This window comes from Haemaphysalis longicornis, unplaced genomic scaffold, assembly GCF_048455015.1.
Source record: "Haemaphysalis longicornis isolate Haplotype H1 unplaced genomic scaffold, Haemaphysalis longicornis Haplotype H1 scaffold_3, whole genome shotgun sequence".
NCBI lineage: Eukaryota > Metazoa > Arthropoda > Arachnida > Ixodida > Ixodidae > Haemaphysalis > Haemaphysalis longicornis.
In genome coordinates, this window is record NW_027526335.1 from 16,441,649 (window position 1) to 16,457,013 (window position 15,365).

The following is a 15,365-nucleotide window of genomic DNA, read 5'->3' on the forward strand; positions in this document are numbered from 1 at the left end:
TCTCTCTCTCTCTCTCTCTCTCTCTCTCTCTCTCTCTCTCTCTCTCTCTCTCTCTCTCTCTCTCTCTCTCTCTCTCTGCTAAATATCCAACTAATAAACCACGGCGCTGAAACAGCACAATGCAGCTAAAAACGAGACTTCGACATGGGACACTGAGCTCACTTGTAAATATTGCCCAAAGTTCCTTACGAAATTCAAGTATAGAATGCGTACGCCATGTTCTACGCTTTTTAGGCTGACATTTCAAAAGAAAAAAAGTCAAAAGAAAAAAAGCCACAAAATGGCCAAAAGTAATCAAAAAGAAGGCTAATATTGCAGGAAATCGCATTGCACATCCCCGCAGTGACGTCACTGCAGTAGTTCGGCTGGCGGCCGCGAGAGCAGCAAGTGTTCTATCTTATGCTGATTACGAATGAATCAAGACATTCGCCTGATGCTAAGCACTCGTATTAGGGATTACACGGGTCACACTGAACAATGCAGCCAAAAATAAGAACTCGAGGAAATCATTTCTGCGCTCTTTTAAGCTTCGGCTTTTTTTTTTTTGTAATCAAACACCTCTACTAACCCTCAAGAAAACGAATAAAACCACTGCTTTATGGTTCCTTTTTTTTCTGGTATTCGCGGTAAGCGTTCATTTTTTCTCGGCTTTGATGTTTTCAGAGTGGTTACCTTAACGGCAATCAGTGAGTCCTCGAAGAGAAAAAGCAACTCACCCATCTTCTGCCATGAAATGAGCGGAGTCGGGAATCCTTCGGCGCTGCAGTCGAACACGACCCGACTGCCCGCCGTCACGGTCTTGTTTTGGGGAGTGACCTTGACACGGGGACTGACTGCACAGAGAAGGCGACGGGGATCCCAACTTGCGCTTTGTTTGTAAAACGCCGATAAAGAATGACGAGTACTTGTATAAACACGATATACGATAAGTATTCAACGTTTGTAGGAAGCGCAACGAGTTTAAAATAAAGCTTACAGGGAGACCTTCGCGACCTCTCCTGTCATCCACCTAGTCCAGTCTTACGCTCTATACTCTGCTTTTGAGAACTAATCAAAGTCAGAGAAGAACTGACTGAAAACTGCATTAGCACGGGCCCCATAAATGGTGTCCTGTTTTCCTGAATTAGCAGTAATTCATGTCTGAAGGTTGCCAAATTTTTCCATCTCCGTTCGCTCCTTATGTTACTAAAATGTGTGTAGAGCTGATTCACGCAGTAATCTGAATATATTTAAGAATGCTGGTCCCCGAAAGAGTTCGTTGCTCCCAAATGACTAACACTTTTAAAGGCGATATACATTTTCGGGCCACTTAAACTCGGAAATTTTGTCCGTCTGCCGGTGTGTCGGTTCGTATGTATGTATGTATGTATGTATGTATGTATGTATGTATGTATGTATGTATGTATGTATGTATGTATGTATGTATGTATGCATGCATGCATGCATGTATGTATGTATGTATGTATGGATGGATGGATGGATGTATGTATGCATGTATGTATGTATGTATGTATGTATGTATGTATGTATGCATGTATGCATGTATGCATGCATGTATGTATGTATGTATGTATGTATGTATGTATGTATGTATGTATGTATGTATGTATGTATGCATGCATGTATGTATGTATGTATGTATGTATGTATGGATGGATGGATGTATGTATGCATGTATGTATGTATGTATGTATGTATGTATGTATGTATGTATGCATGTATGTATGTATGTATGTATGCATGCATGCATGCATGCATGTATGTATGTATGTATGGATGGATGGATGGATGGATGGATGGATGGATGTATGTATGCATGTACTGGAAAACTGGATGTAACGAACCTCTATGCAATGAATTCCTGGATTTTACGAAGTTTTTCAATTCCCCTTTGCCAACCACATTGAGACCGATGTGTTCGCGGCCTCTATGTAGCGTCACGATGGTTAACCTCTATGTAACGAATTCGCTACGCTGATGAGCCATTTCGTTCTGCACTTTTTCTCAAAAAGTGACTAGAAAAATGCACTAACTTTGTGAAATTCGTCCACCCCGCAAGCGACAGTGCGGTTCCAGGTATGAGCGCGGTGTCGGTTAGTGCTAGGCCGTCCTCTCGGCGTGTAGTTGCGCGTCTCAACTGCTATCTGTGGTGTATGTTCGTGGGTGGTTAGTTCTGCTGCCACCAAACAGAAAGTTGCGTCGTTTCAAGACAAGCTCGGAGTTTCAAATGCCGTCTCGGCCGGCGAGAAAGAAGAACGTCGCAGCCCGGTACAGTATCCCAGCCAGCACCCTCTAAACAATTTTTAGTGCGGAAAACAGCATCAAGTTTGCGAAAAGATGCCCTTTCAGCATCAATTCGTTCCTTGAAATGGGCTGAGGCACCGAAAAGTGTCAAAAGCGACACTTAAGTTACGTTTGTGAATACGGGGTCATTCGCCTTGCTTTTTTGTAGTGCCGTGTAGCGCCTACGCTCGTGGGAAAGCAGCAGGAGCAAACAATGCAGATTTTCACCGTGAAAATTATTGAGCGGTTAATTTAACGTTAATGATGTCTAGCATTTTTGGTTTCGTTTCTCCTTCATTTACGCGAGCCTTAATTCAAAACCTCCACGTAACGAAAAACTGCGAAATTTGGCGAGCTTCGTTATATTAAGGTTTAACTGTGTCAAGGTAAAGACTCTTCAACATACTTTTTTGCTTGGTACAGCAGAACCCAGTATTTACGCGTTTGTACTTGAGTAGAAGTTGTGGGCCGGACGGATTGTAAGCAAGATCGGTTTAGACAGTAACGCATAATCAAATCTACTTTTCTTGCCATATGGGTACTTAGCATTGGAGGAGAAGAAGAAGAAGAAGAAGAAGAAGAAGAAGAAGAAGAAGAAGAAGAAGAAGAAGAAGAAGAAGAAGAAGAAGAAGAAGAAGAAGAAAAAAGAAGAAGAAGAAGAAGAAGAAGAAAAATAGAAATCAAAGAAGAAAGAAAGAAAGAAAGAAAGAAAGAAAGAAAGAAAGAAAGAAAGAAAGAAAGAAAGAGACACAACTATCGATATGAGTAGGGGCTAGGAAAGAACCAGGGAACGGTAGGCAGCTGCATTCGTTTTTGATGGTTATATTTCCGGGACATTCCGACCAAACCAGAGAATGACTACTCCCGGCTGCATTATAAAGCCTGCTCGCATACGCACTTGACCAAGCGGAAATTGGTCCTTATAACTAATTTATTTTAAACTTTTGTATTGTTATTAGTTAACAATACCAGCCTTCGTATTATTTCGCCAATTCAGGGGAGTTGTCAGCGGCCGCGAATCTCCAGCGGAATCCGAAAACAGTTCCCCTGTCAACTATACTGCTTCCTCCAAGCCTTCCTTCGTGTTGCGACATTAAATATTCAGGAGGAACGTTCTAAGCTGTCTAGCTCGAAGGAAATTAAATAGAAATGGCGATACGGGGGCGCGCACAAAGACCAGCCTGCGGAAGTAAAAAAAAAGGAACCCGAGTTTCAGTTCGGGGGATGCTGCCGAAACGAACCAAATATCTAAAAAAACTAAACCGAGAAAAATAAAAAAAGGTAATCAAATTTCTCTGTATACAACGGCAAAAATTTGTTTGAAGGGAAGTGCAGGACAAAAATGGTTTCATCAAGCTCTACACGTTCGGAAATTGACAGGCTACTTTCAGATCAGTTTTTTTTCCTCGGAGTGAGTAGGAACGATTGCGGGGAAAGCAGCAAAGCGCAGCTTGATGTGACTATCATTTCTGAATTTTTTTCGAGGCAGAGCAGGTAGATGTTCCGTTGCCGGCCCATGTGAAGAAAAGTTCGAAATAAGATGAGCGCGAAGTGGCATTTGCGGATCTTCCATTAATATCGGAGATCAGCCACGTAAATAAGGAATGCTGCGATACTAATAAGGATAATCGCCAAGTCTTATTTATCACTTTTAGGTGACTGCTTCGCTGAAAGTTTTCCATCTAGGAATATTTTCTTGCTTCTTGCATAGTACAAGCCAACGACTCCACTCATATCAGTCAATGCTGATTTGTCTCCATCTTCGGAAAGAAAACGTGCCGCATGGCGAACAGAGATTCATTATTTAAATGTTATCTTTACCATCGGGAACAAAAATGTACCGGACGGTCAAGAGAGATCCCCAATTTAATTAAATGTACCAAAAGGAGTCCGACGTTGCCACTTTGTACTGAGTGCGCATTCGTCGGCGGGCATTGCAGCGGCGCACTCACCGTTGACGATCACGTCCGTGGTCCTGTTGTCGGCGGCGGCGTCGTTGGTGGCGAAGCAGGTGTACTGTCCCCTGTCCCGGAAGCGCATCTTCCGGAACTTGATCATGGCCGAGTCGTCCGAGTACTGGACCGAGCCGTCGGGCACGCTGGTCAGCGGCCGGCCGTCCTTGAACCACTGGAAGCGCAGAGGCCCGTCGCCCTTGGACACGGAGCAGAGAAGCCGAGAGCGGGAGCCCTCGTCCACCGTGATGGTCTCCGGGAAGAAGTGGTCGTCGATCACCGGGGGCACTGGGGACGAGACACGTCGTTAGCCTCGTTATACTCTTCGCCGCCCGGAATAGGGGATGGGGGGGGGGGGGGTGATACACGCCTTGTTTTCTCTTTTACTTCGCTGTCTTTTAAAGGGGAAGGATAGGTAGTGAAGAGCAGCAAAAATAGACCTTGCGCTTACGGTCAGAATGCTCAGAATGCTAAGCCCCAAACGACATCTTCGAATAAAGGAGGAAGAGAGGGATGAATACAGTAGACTTCGGTTAAGACAAACCCGGTTTAAACGAACTTTATTGTTAAAACGAGCAACCCGTTTGCTGTCTTGTAACGTCCACAACGCAAAACAACCTCTGCTTAAGAGGGATTTCTGTTGATACGAACAAATCTTAAGGTCCCTTCGTGTTCGTCTTAACGGGAGTCTACTGCATTTGCAAAGGTGCGTATGTGGGCATGCGCATTCTTGTGCAGCTTTTGTCATAAGTACCGGAGCACGGGGGTTGTCACTGCCCCTCGGGTAATTCGTAAAACGCACTTTGCGATGATATACGAGTGCAGACGTTCGTATACGAAGTTGCTTCAAACATTTGGCGTAAATTTTAAACACTGCTTTTTTATCAGTGCCACAGTACCTTGCGGTACGATCAGAGAAAAGGTAGGTGAGAAGACGGAATGTAGCCTTGGCAAGACTATGTAAAATTTGTTTGGTATGTGTGTGTGTGGTAAGAGGGGGGGGGGGGTGAGAAGTGTGCCGCTCCTCCACTGTATTCGCCAGTTCCTTTAGCTGTTTAGCGCAGTGAGCTTAGGCAGCTTCTTTTAAAGACTAAACAGGCTGTCCCTGATTCTTCATGTGACGATGGCGTGTCAATGGCGAGAATCGTAACGTAAGCGGCTCAGCAATGGCTCTTTTCAGCCCAAACAAAATGCGGGACTTTAAGTTATAGCAGGTAAGATTTACACATGCGTACTCACCAATAAGAATCAACTGGGTTGTGACGCGAACTTCCTGGGTGTGGGCCTTTACGATGCATGTGTATTCCCCAGCGTCTACTGAGCCCTGAAAATTTCGGATGCGCAGATTTCCGTCGTTGTCCACGTTTTGACGACCGCTTCGAGGCAGCAAAGTGTCCCCTGCAAAACAGAGTAACAGCAAAATGTCTCGGCGTTTCACGCGCTGAAGCTATGCGAGGTGCGCTTTGTGGACGACTACAAATTAATTTAGTCTGCCAGGTTATTTTTATCGTGCTCCCAAACATCGACGTATGGGCGTTTTCGAACAAACTAACACTGAGCTTAAGACGGATTCTTTTAAACCACTTCTTGAAATCTAATTTAGGTTACTTTTAGATGTAAGTCTAAAAATTTGAGGACGCAGCGAGACGGAAAAGACAGTTGCACGCGATAACGTCTCCACAACAATGAATGGTCAGCAATGTTGACAGTGGTGAAGCCCTGATAGCTGCGCAAACTACCAGTGAGATTCCTCGTGTCATCGCTCTCAATAGACAACGCGTTGAAAACAAGAGAACAGTACTTAAACTAACGGGGGATGTTAAGCTTGTAAAATAAGGATTTGCGATGTGCACCCTGTACCAGAATGATTCGCTTCCGTGCTTCGACTGATTTCTAGGAAGCCATCACTGAGCTAGCCGGCTGCGTCGACCCGAAATAGGATGGTGCGGTGGCTTTCGGAATGCCGATTCTTGAACAGAAACGAACGTGCTCTGCCGAGCACGTTCGGCGGAATTCGTGAGAGTCCGGAACGAGCGGAATGCAACGCGCTGGATGTATATTCTCAGAAGCTCGCCCAGGAGGCAGTATGTGCCGACTATTACTTTCCCCACCACTTTCCCTTCCGCTGACTTTGTACCTCTTACTTCGTGCCTGTTCCTCCAACCGAAAAAAAATAGATCGGGGTTTTTCGCCTATATCGGCACCAGCGAACGTTTTGTGGCGGGAATTCGTCAGCTTTCTTGGTTTTTATGAAAACATGTAGCCTTAACTGAAAATGCCGCCGAAGCCGAAACCGGTGGGGTACCAACAGAGTGAAAGTGCTCACTCGCTACGGTATCTTACCTCGAATATAAAAAAAGGAAAAAAAAAACTAGAGACTCTAGGATATTTTAATTCGCGAAATCGATCATTTCTATCTTGCGCTTCGTTAATTGTAACAGCTCTTCTGAGGCGCAAACATACGATTTCACATCTGCCCGTCCAACCTCAACCTGAAGCCCCACTGCCTTCCCGTTCTGGGGCGACTGCTATTGAGGAAGCGCAGTTGTCCTTAGGAGTGACACGGCCGCTAGATGGAAGCATGAGGGTGTTTTGACAAAGTTGAGTATAGAGGCTGGCGCGTTTTACTGTTGTAGGTGCACTTGAAATCGGAGAAAAAGTGATACTCCTAGCCCAGCTGGAGAGGGAGGATGCGGGAAGGGCAGGCAATGTCATCGCTTCCCGCCGAAGTCTCTCCCAACTGGGCACCGACTGTGGCAACCCTCTATCACACCCCTTTCTTTCCCTTCCTGGACAGCAACCTTGGAGGGGTTTACACAGTGCTGGCAAAATCAATTGCGTTTCTAGCTTCCGAATTATCTCATGAAGTAGTCAAGTACGAGTGATAACATTTTTTATTCTCCATAAGCGTAACTTTTCTAAACTAACTTTGAGCATTTGATTAGTTGGTCTGCCATTGGTACGTATACAAGCAGAGCGTACAACGGGACAAAAAGACGGACAACCGCACAGAGCTGTGTGTGGTTGTCCACCTAAACGAGTAAGTCATTAAGCCAGAAAGCCTCTTGAATGGGGAGGTATCTAGAAAGCAGGCAGTGTGCTTTCCAGGTGCCCACGCACTTGCATTACACCGATGAATTCCGGGTCGCGCGAAGCGAGTACTACCCCGAACATCCCATGCATTCTAAAAGCAGCCGTGTAAGGGTCCCGGAACACCTACCCGATGGGTCTATAACACGCCTATCCGTGGTTATGCCACGCTGTCGCTGTGCCGCAAGAACAAACGACGCGACCTACCTTTGTGCCAGGAGACGGTGTCCACGGGGTAGCCGCCGTAGAGGCACTGCAACGTCACATCCTGTCCGGGTACCGCCGACACGTTGACGTGCGGGCGGTGTACGAACAGCTTTCCGTGCACGTTGACCCGTGCCCAGTGGCTGGCACTGCCTTCCTCGTTGGCGGCCGTGCAGCCGTACAGGCCGGAGTCGTCGGACGTGGCGCGGGACACGTTGAGCACCGAGATGACCTGGTTGCCCACGTGGATGCTGGTGACGCGCGCCCGGTGGTCGCCGTGCAGGGGCTCCCGGTTGCGCTCCCACGTGAAGCTGGGGAGCGGCCGGCCCTTGCACTGGCACTGCAGCGAGAAGCTGTCCCCCAGCCGGAGGTTCTTCTGGTAGAAGGTCTGCGTCAGGGTCGGCGGCATGGCTGCGGTAGAGAAAGGAGGCGAGGAACCGGCAGCCGGCTTGCGAGAAGTCGGAAGCGGCGGATGAATAACCGTACGCTCTGAGACAGTAGGCCGGAAAGTTTGCCTCGCAAGATAAGCGTAAGCTCAAACGTGCTAAATATTCGCACTGTACGATCAGAAAGAGATGCACACCCGTTAATGCAGCCACCTTTCTTTTGCATTTGTAAATTAAAGGAATGGTTATGCTGAACTGAATGATTAAGTTGCGTGTGACTTTATTTAAGGTAGAAAAGCAAAAGATGAGAAGTGCCTTCATCCTTCCTCGCCTCCGTTGGCGTCACTTCCGTGGCAAACCATGGCACCAAAAATCGATCGGTGAAGCGTTGCATACAACCCTTTCGTATTAAAGTCCGACTACAACTTCGCGGGCTGACTGAGGATATGCACTTGGTCCGATTTTAGTAGAGCTCCTAGTATTTTATTTAAAAAAATTGCCCAAATTAGCTGGGACACCAGGTGTACAAGTGCTCACCCTTTCCGCGTAGCAGGCTAACCCCGTCCTGGCGCAGCTGTAATGTACAGACGGGCGGGGAGAGGGTCCTATAATTACCTGCGACCGATATCTCTGCTGATGACTGGACTACGCCTAGAGCTTCGTCCCCCGCGAGGCACTGGTACATTCCGGCGTCCGCCTTCTTGACCGGCTTGATGGTGAGTCGTGTGCCGTCCAGCTGCACCCTGGCATCCGTGCTCAGGGGCTTGCCGTTCTTCAGCCAGCTGATGGTCGACGGCTCAGCTTTGCTCGATGAGGATGTGCAATTAAGCGTCGCAGGCATTCCAGGCTCGACGACCTGGTAGTTCGGGGTTAGGGCCACCCCTGGTGGTTCTGCAACGGTGGGTGGCATCGGTGCGGCGGTCACAATTACAAGTAGGATGTGCAAGTTTTAATGCCAAGTTACAGTGTGATTTCTTGCATCCGTTTGTTACTTGATATCGTACGTATAGAAACCACGTTAGAGTGTACTTACACATTGCAGCGTAGGCAAGAAAACGTACTTGGATTGCTGGAGCGTTACAAATGGCAAAAATGGCGAAATGAAATGGTTACCATGTTACCCCAAGAGATGCCTTCAGGAAAATGAAGTGCTGATACCATCTGGTCCCAGATTAGTGTTGCTGAAATTCGCGTAATTTTATGTGCAGCACAGACTGTCCTAAGTATTACAGTTTAAAACTTATATTTGATAGGTGGTTGTCAAAGTGTGACACAGACAAGATAAAGCTCATCCAATCAAACCGCATGTAAATGTTTGTTAAAAGCTTCAGAGTTTGTGTAGTGACACAATGTTGCCAAAGCCAGTTCATATAGTACTGGGGGTGTCTTCGCTATGATTCCTTGAAGAAGAAGAAAAGGGGAGCTTAATACTCGTCAAGGTTCATTGGGATTGAAATAGAGCACACGGAGAGGTATACTCAGCCTCCTGTGTTTGAATTTGCACGTCGCTGTTAATTGGTTACTCAGCTAACCCTGAACTGACGTTGTTGGCACTTATTCACCTTTTCCTTTTTTGTTGCTCAAGCGCCTTTACTTCCAACGTAAGCTGCAAGGAAATTAGCTGACGTTATTTGCCATTGTAGGAGGTACGCAACTGTGCCTTTAACTTCTTAGAGTTTTTTTGCTGAATAAAAATCTCATTCGGAGTTTCACGCAACGTTAGACACCTTAGGGCTAAGCGTCTTGCAGTCTCGCGTGTTTCGTTCAAAAATACATTTTGCGACTGGTCTGCGAGTGGCGTAAAAACAAACAGTTGGCAATTTTGTTGCCACTAAACTTTGGAATCTATGGGTGCTAGCATGGTTAGTATTATTCGTTACCATGATGTCTGACGGCGGGTTACCAAAGGAAGGATTGCGCATGAGTTAAGTGGGTAATGCAGCAAATTGAGGAAACAAAGTCCTTACGTTGTGTTAGCGTGATACTAATGGCAAATTAGAGTAACCAGTCGCGGCGTTAAACTCGCCACTGTCGGTTAAGCCTGAGATGGGAAGCTTCAACGCGATTAGTACAAGAGAATCAAACCTAGTAGACCAGCGAGTTTTACGCTGCAATTTATCAGCCTATAAGAGGCACCTACGACACATTTCACACTATTATCCCGATGGTGTACACCGCAATTTCGGAGAGTGAGTGAGTCAGTACGGCGGTTGGCTTGTAATCACGCTTTATTACAACATCTTTCGCTCGAGATTTCTTTGTATCACGGCGAATACCTGCTGACACAAATGTTCAAGCTCGCGTTCTGTTTTAGTATCGCAATGTATATGATTGGAGCCCCTGAGCAGTGGGAGATTTACCTGCTCTGTTTTTTGTCTGACAAAAAACAAGAGAGGAAACGATACGTACTAAAAAAAAGAAACTAGGAAACCATGGCACATTCCATGTCATTTTTTTAATGCAAGTTCTTGGAGCGCATCTGGTTTCTGTCTAGCGCTGTTTTCGAATCACATGAATCTCCGAGAAGGCTGGCAGAATAATAAGCAATAAAAAATTGACCACAGGCAGTGAGACAACCGAAAGAATATTTATGCAAGCCTCGCTGCGATCTCCGGGGGAAATGGAAAACGCAGCCATCCGAAGAACACCTACTTCGGCCGCCTTGATTGGCGATTCGGTTCGGCCGGCTTTAAACAGAACGTCGGTGCAGCCCCATCCTGCAGATGCCGTCTGCTATTGCCCCGATTTAGCCTAGTGCTCTAAAAAAATAAAATAAAAGAAAGCCTCGCTTACGCAGCTCGTGCTTCCATTCGTTTCGCTAAGCTGCGCAGCACAGGGATCACGAATTGGATGTGTCTGGGAAGCTATCGGGGAGTATTACAAGCTTGTCGAGTAAAAAAGCAAAGGAAAAAAAAAACAGCAATAAATACTCCTTTCCATCAGTTCGGTTATCAGTGCAGGTCGGGGATACCGGAGGGATCCAGGAAAAGAGAAGGCGGTGAATTATTTGCCAATAGTTGTGTGCGGTGGACACATCGGCAGGCTCGTCAAAGGCTAAAGTATAACGCATACGCTAACACGTATCACACGCACGCATCCATAAAATATACCTACATACGCATACGAAAACCACCTAGTTGCGTTGAAGAGATGGTAGCCATCCAGTTGCGTCTTTGTTTTGCTTTGACCAAAGATAAAAATTTAAAAGGTTTTTTTTTTTATTTCACTCAGTTGCTACCTTCCGGAGTCTGTGCCATCAAGACGAAGGTCTATCCATGACTGCGCTGTGCGTTCATACAGTGATAGTCATGATGGCTTCAATGTGCGGAGCTGGGTCTCCCTTCAAGCTGTCCGCGAGTTCTGGCGTTGGAAGCCAATCTAGGTGGTCGCTTGGAAACAGAGACGCCATGTAATCGAAACTGTAGATGCTTTAAACGCAACTAATCAAGGACCCGCGAGATGTGCTTCGGAAAATTTGGCACATTACGTTACTTATTAAATTACCTAAGCGCTGCCTGCAATATGTGAAGACATAAAGCGCAACCATTTAGGAAAAAAAAAAACTGAATAGTGGGAGATTCCTATTTTATATGAATAATTTAAGCAAATAGACGCACTTGAAATGAAGATGGCCCGGTTCTGCGGGAAGCGAAGCCAGTTATTATTGATTTCCTGAAAATACCTTTTCCTATATGCGAGTTCAGCGCACTTCCGACGCCGATCTTCCTGAACCCAGATTTTACGCAGGAACGTTCCACGTGCGCCGTCAGCAATGCGAAGGGACGCATATTTTTACCCGTCTCTTTCGAATCAAGTGCAGTAATATAGCTGTGCTCTGGTGATGATTGCAGCAACCTTATATTTGCATAAGAGATGACAGATGGTGATACGCCGGCAAACATTTTTCACGCGCATGTCATTGTTCTCGGTGAATAGTTTCGTTCTACGATGGCGTTGTGTTTCGGTTAGCTTCCCTACAACACCAAATGCCAAGGAGATGACGGACGCAGCAAACGAAGAGAAAGTGCATCAGTGGCGTAATAATGCATGCGGCAAGCGTTTTTTCTTGCGCCTTTCATACGGCGCGTGCGCGCTGGTTTCGTGCCGGTCCATTAGGCTGTTCCATTGAGCGCTGTGCTTGCCCATAGTTACAGTAGAATAACCGTATGCCAAGAGTAACTGTCCATGCTTCCCGTTCTGTCGTAGATGTAACACGTACATGGGCAGGAACGTTGCATCAGACACGTAACACTGTCAATTCGTGTTTGTCGCATAATCTTGCAAGGTTATCACGTTCTACGCCCTTGTATTTTTCTGTCTGCGCTTTCACAATAAGCAATCATGGTGTTTCGTCAGGTTATGCAGTGTTTCTACGCTTTTATGTGCGCCTTGAAGGCAGTAAAAGCAATCGTAGTCAGCAAGGGTCTCCTGCCCATCCTTACTCGATGCGTTTTCGCAGTACCGTTACGCTAGCGTTACTGTGGCCATGAACCAAATCGAACAGTCTGATATAATTCTGTTGTTCCATATTAAGGTTTGCCACAGAGTTTCTCAAAGTCTTTTGAACAATTTTTACACTTTTTAGTAAAAATATGTCACAATATAGGAATTTTAGAAACACAATTATTTTTGTTGGCTCATTGAAGAACTTCAGAAGTTAGGATTTATTTAGACAGCGAAGATTGGTTTTTGTGAGTCGTACCGACAAGCAGGCCGCTATGTTGAGCAGTTAGACTTAATGAAGTGAATCAGAGCACTGACACTTTTTTGTTGAAATTACACAACTTTGGCAGATGATCGTGAATGTGAACTTACCAGTGATTATCAGGTTTGCCTCGGCTCTGACCTCGGCCACGTCGTTGCTGGCGATGCAGATGTAAACACCCTCGTTCTCGATCTTCACCTCTTCGAATGTTAGGATGCCATTCACCTGTCTGATTCCCACAGCATTCGTCAGGGGCTCGAGTTGCCTTCTCTGCTGTCGGTACCAACTGGAAGGAATTGTTTGTCAAATGTACTTTTACAGAGCAGACAGGGCTTGACATTCATAAGTATACAGCTCGTCATCCTTATCAAAAGATTCAGACATTCGAATTTGTTCAAACTGGATTTCGCCGACAAAAATGTGTACTCTAACCGATAAGAGAGCACCTCTCACTCCCGCCGGCGTTACGATGAAAATAATCCGGGCAGATGTCGAAAACGTGACATTCCTTCAGAATAACTTCCCGTCAAAGCATGCGATTAGCGTGAACAAATGCTCAATGGCTCCGAAAGGAATATACGACTTATTTATTAACTTGCAATATTATCACGAAAACCACGCCTTCAATTGTCTAGCGGAGGGATTCACGCACTTCGTGTGGAGCGGGATGTACGTAATCTAATTGTTGCATACAACACACGCTCCCTAGGCAAGAAAACGCGGGAAAGCCCTAGAATTATTTCCTTTTAATATTCGCAAATTGCTTGAGTGAGTTATCTTTATGGAACAATATACCTGCTTAGTCCCCCGGTAATCGTGCCCCCGAAATAACCCTTAGACCAAGGCACGATCTCTGCTATTTCCGGGGGCACTCGTCAAAAGCCGACGGAAGGCAATGTGTGAAGACCACACTGTTTGACGCGTGTGCACTAGGATTCATTCTTTCATTAAAAAGAAGAGATGCGTTGCTTCAAGGTCAAGTTATCTGAACAGAAGTTAATTAAGGACAAATGAATGTAGAATGACATAGCAACTGGCAGCTGTTTCGTATTCAAGTTCTAACGCAAAGCGCCGTTTTGCAGAATGAGATTAGACTACATTTACTGGCCAAAGCACGACCGGCTAGTATAGCCGAATGTTGTTAGAGGACGGACGACTCATTATAAACTGGAGCGGCGGAATGTCTCTGTAGGTTCGGGATGAGAAGGTGTGACATATGAAGGGAAGTGACGATGAAAGAGGCCGGTAAGAAAATTCTGCGGGGAAGACAATGGGTTCTGAATGAGAGCGCAGACAAGCGCTTAAAACTCTTTCGCGACGGCGCCTATTAAAAATCGTTCAATTTGAACCATATGTTGGGAGCGCCTTTTCATAGCGTTCCAGGCTTCCAAGCGTTCCTCGAACAAGTAAGGCTGTTTAGAGTTAGATAAGAACATGGCCTTTCAATATCAGTTCTGTTTTCATTTTTGCAACAAAAACGTGATTTTTGACACGCGTCTAAATCACCTGGGTGTGGAAAAGGGGCGTGGTCACCGCGCGTCACTGTTACCAACGAAGAATGCCTGCAACTCGTAATTACTGAGCAGCAGGGTTTGTTTTTTGCTATCAGGGCATTAATGGTGTACCAGCCAACGATTCTCAATCGTCAGGTTCGCACTCTGACAGTAATAATCCCAGAAATCGGCTTGATTTTGATATTTTTTTCGCAACTATGATATATGAAGACATTAAGAAAACTGATGTTATTAGAAAGGCCGTTAAATAATCTGCATGTTTTGTTCCTGTAATTAGTGCCTCACCAATTTTCTAGCAGAAAAAAATGTTTTCTTGGACCCCTAAAAATCGGTAAATTTTCCGGCGGTCACGAAAGAGTTAAAATCCTATGGGAGAGACATTAAGCTTGCAAGCCCCGTCAGCAGGTTAATCGCAAATATGCTAGTGACATAGTTTCATACTAATATATGAAACTACGAAAGTCGCCTATTCAGGCGACTCTAAATGTTGCCTTTTGACATAGCCCCAGGGCAACCTCCTTTTGTTGCCGAAATAAACAATGCAATTCAATATACTAGAGGGAAATCTGGCGCTGCAATCGCGGGCCGCCTTGGTCGGCGCCGTTGCAGCTAGCGACGCTGCTCACCTACTTGGCTTAACTAGCCATGTGGCTCCTTTTTTGTCTCGAAGCCACAATCAACAAAAAAGGGTAGCATCTTTTTCTTGTTCATCGTGCATGAGGCTTCTAAATAATCACTGGCAACTACACCTTTTGGATCTTCAACTTTATATTAACAAAACAAATTTGAACGATCTTTTACATAACGTTCATCTTAAGCGCAGAAAAAAACAGGGACACAGTAGACAAGGACAAGCGCTTGAGCGCTTGTCCTTGTCTACTGTGTCCCTGTTTTTTCTGCGCTTAAGACGAACGTTATGGAATACCAACTAGCCCGAACGCAAGACCTACTTCAAGTGATCTTTTACAGTAATAATGTTGCTTTTCTGGAGCCTGAAGCAAATTTTCAGCCTGTTCATGAGCCAAGCCAAGGACAAGTGGAACGTGTCTGCCCGGTACATGACGGAACGCTCGCTGAAGCGCGGTTCCCCTAGACTAGTGGCGCCAGATTTCCCTCTGTTATATATTAGTATGAAACTGTATGGCTATTGAGGCTCATGGAGATGTATTAGAAGCAAAAAAATGGCGTTATGTTTCTTTCGAGCCGAAAAACGGTACTGCTAATATTTGCT

The 15,365-nt window shown here is 45.7% G+C and overlaps 1 protein-coding gene across 1 annotated transcript in view; it reads right to left on the reverse strand.

Moving 5' to 3' along the window:
* The window catches only part of LOC144174031 (cell adhesion molecule Dscam1-like), a 233,129-nt gene that overhangs the window by 83,265 nt on the left and 134,499 nt on the right, over positions 1 to 15,365 (reverse strand). The window contains exons 6-11 of the mRNA XM_077702433.1: positions 12,731 to 12,906; positions 8,531 to 8,806; positions 7,533 to 7,940; positions 5,475 to 5,633; positions 4,236 to 4,523; positions 717 to 833 (exon numbers count right to left, since the gene is read on the reverse strand). Of these exons, the coding sequence (XP_077558559.1) occupies positions 717 to 833; positions 4,236 to 4,523; positions 5,475 to 5,633; positions 7,533 to 7,940; positions 8,531 to 8,806; positions 12,731 to 12,906 (1,424 nt within the window). The remainder of the gene's footprint in view (positions 1 to 716; positions 834 to 4,235; positions 4,524 to 5,474; positions 5,634 to 7,532; positions 7,941 to 8,530; positions 8,807 to 12,730; positions 12,907 to 15,365) is intronic.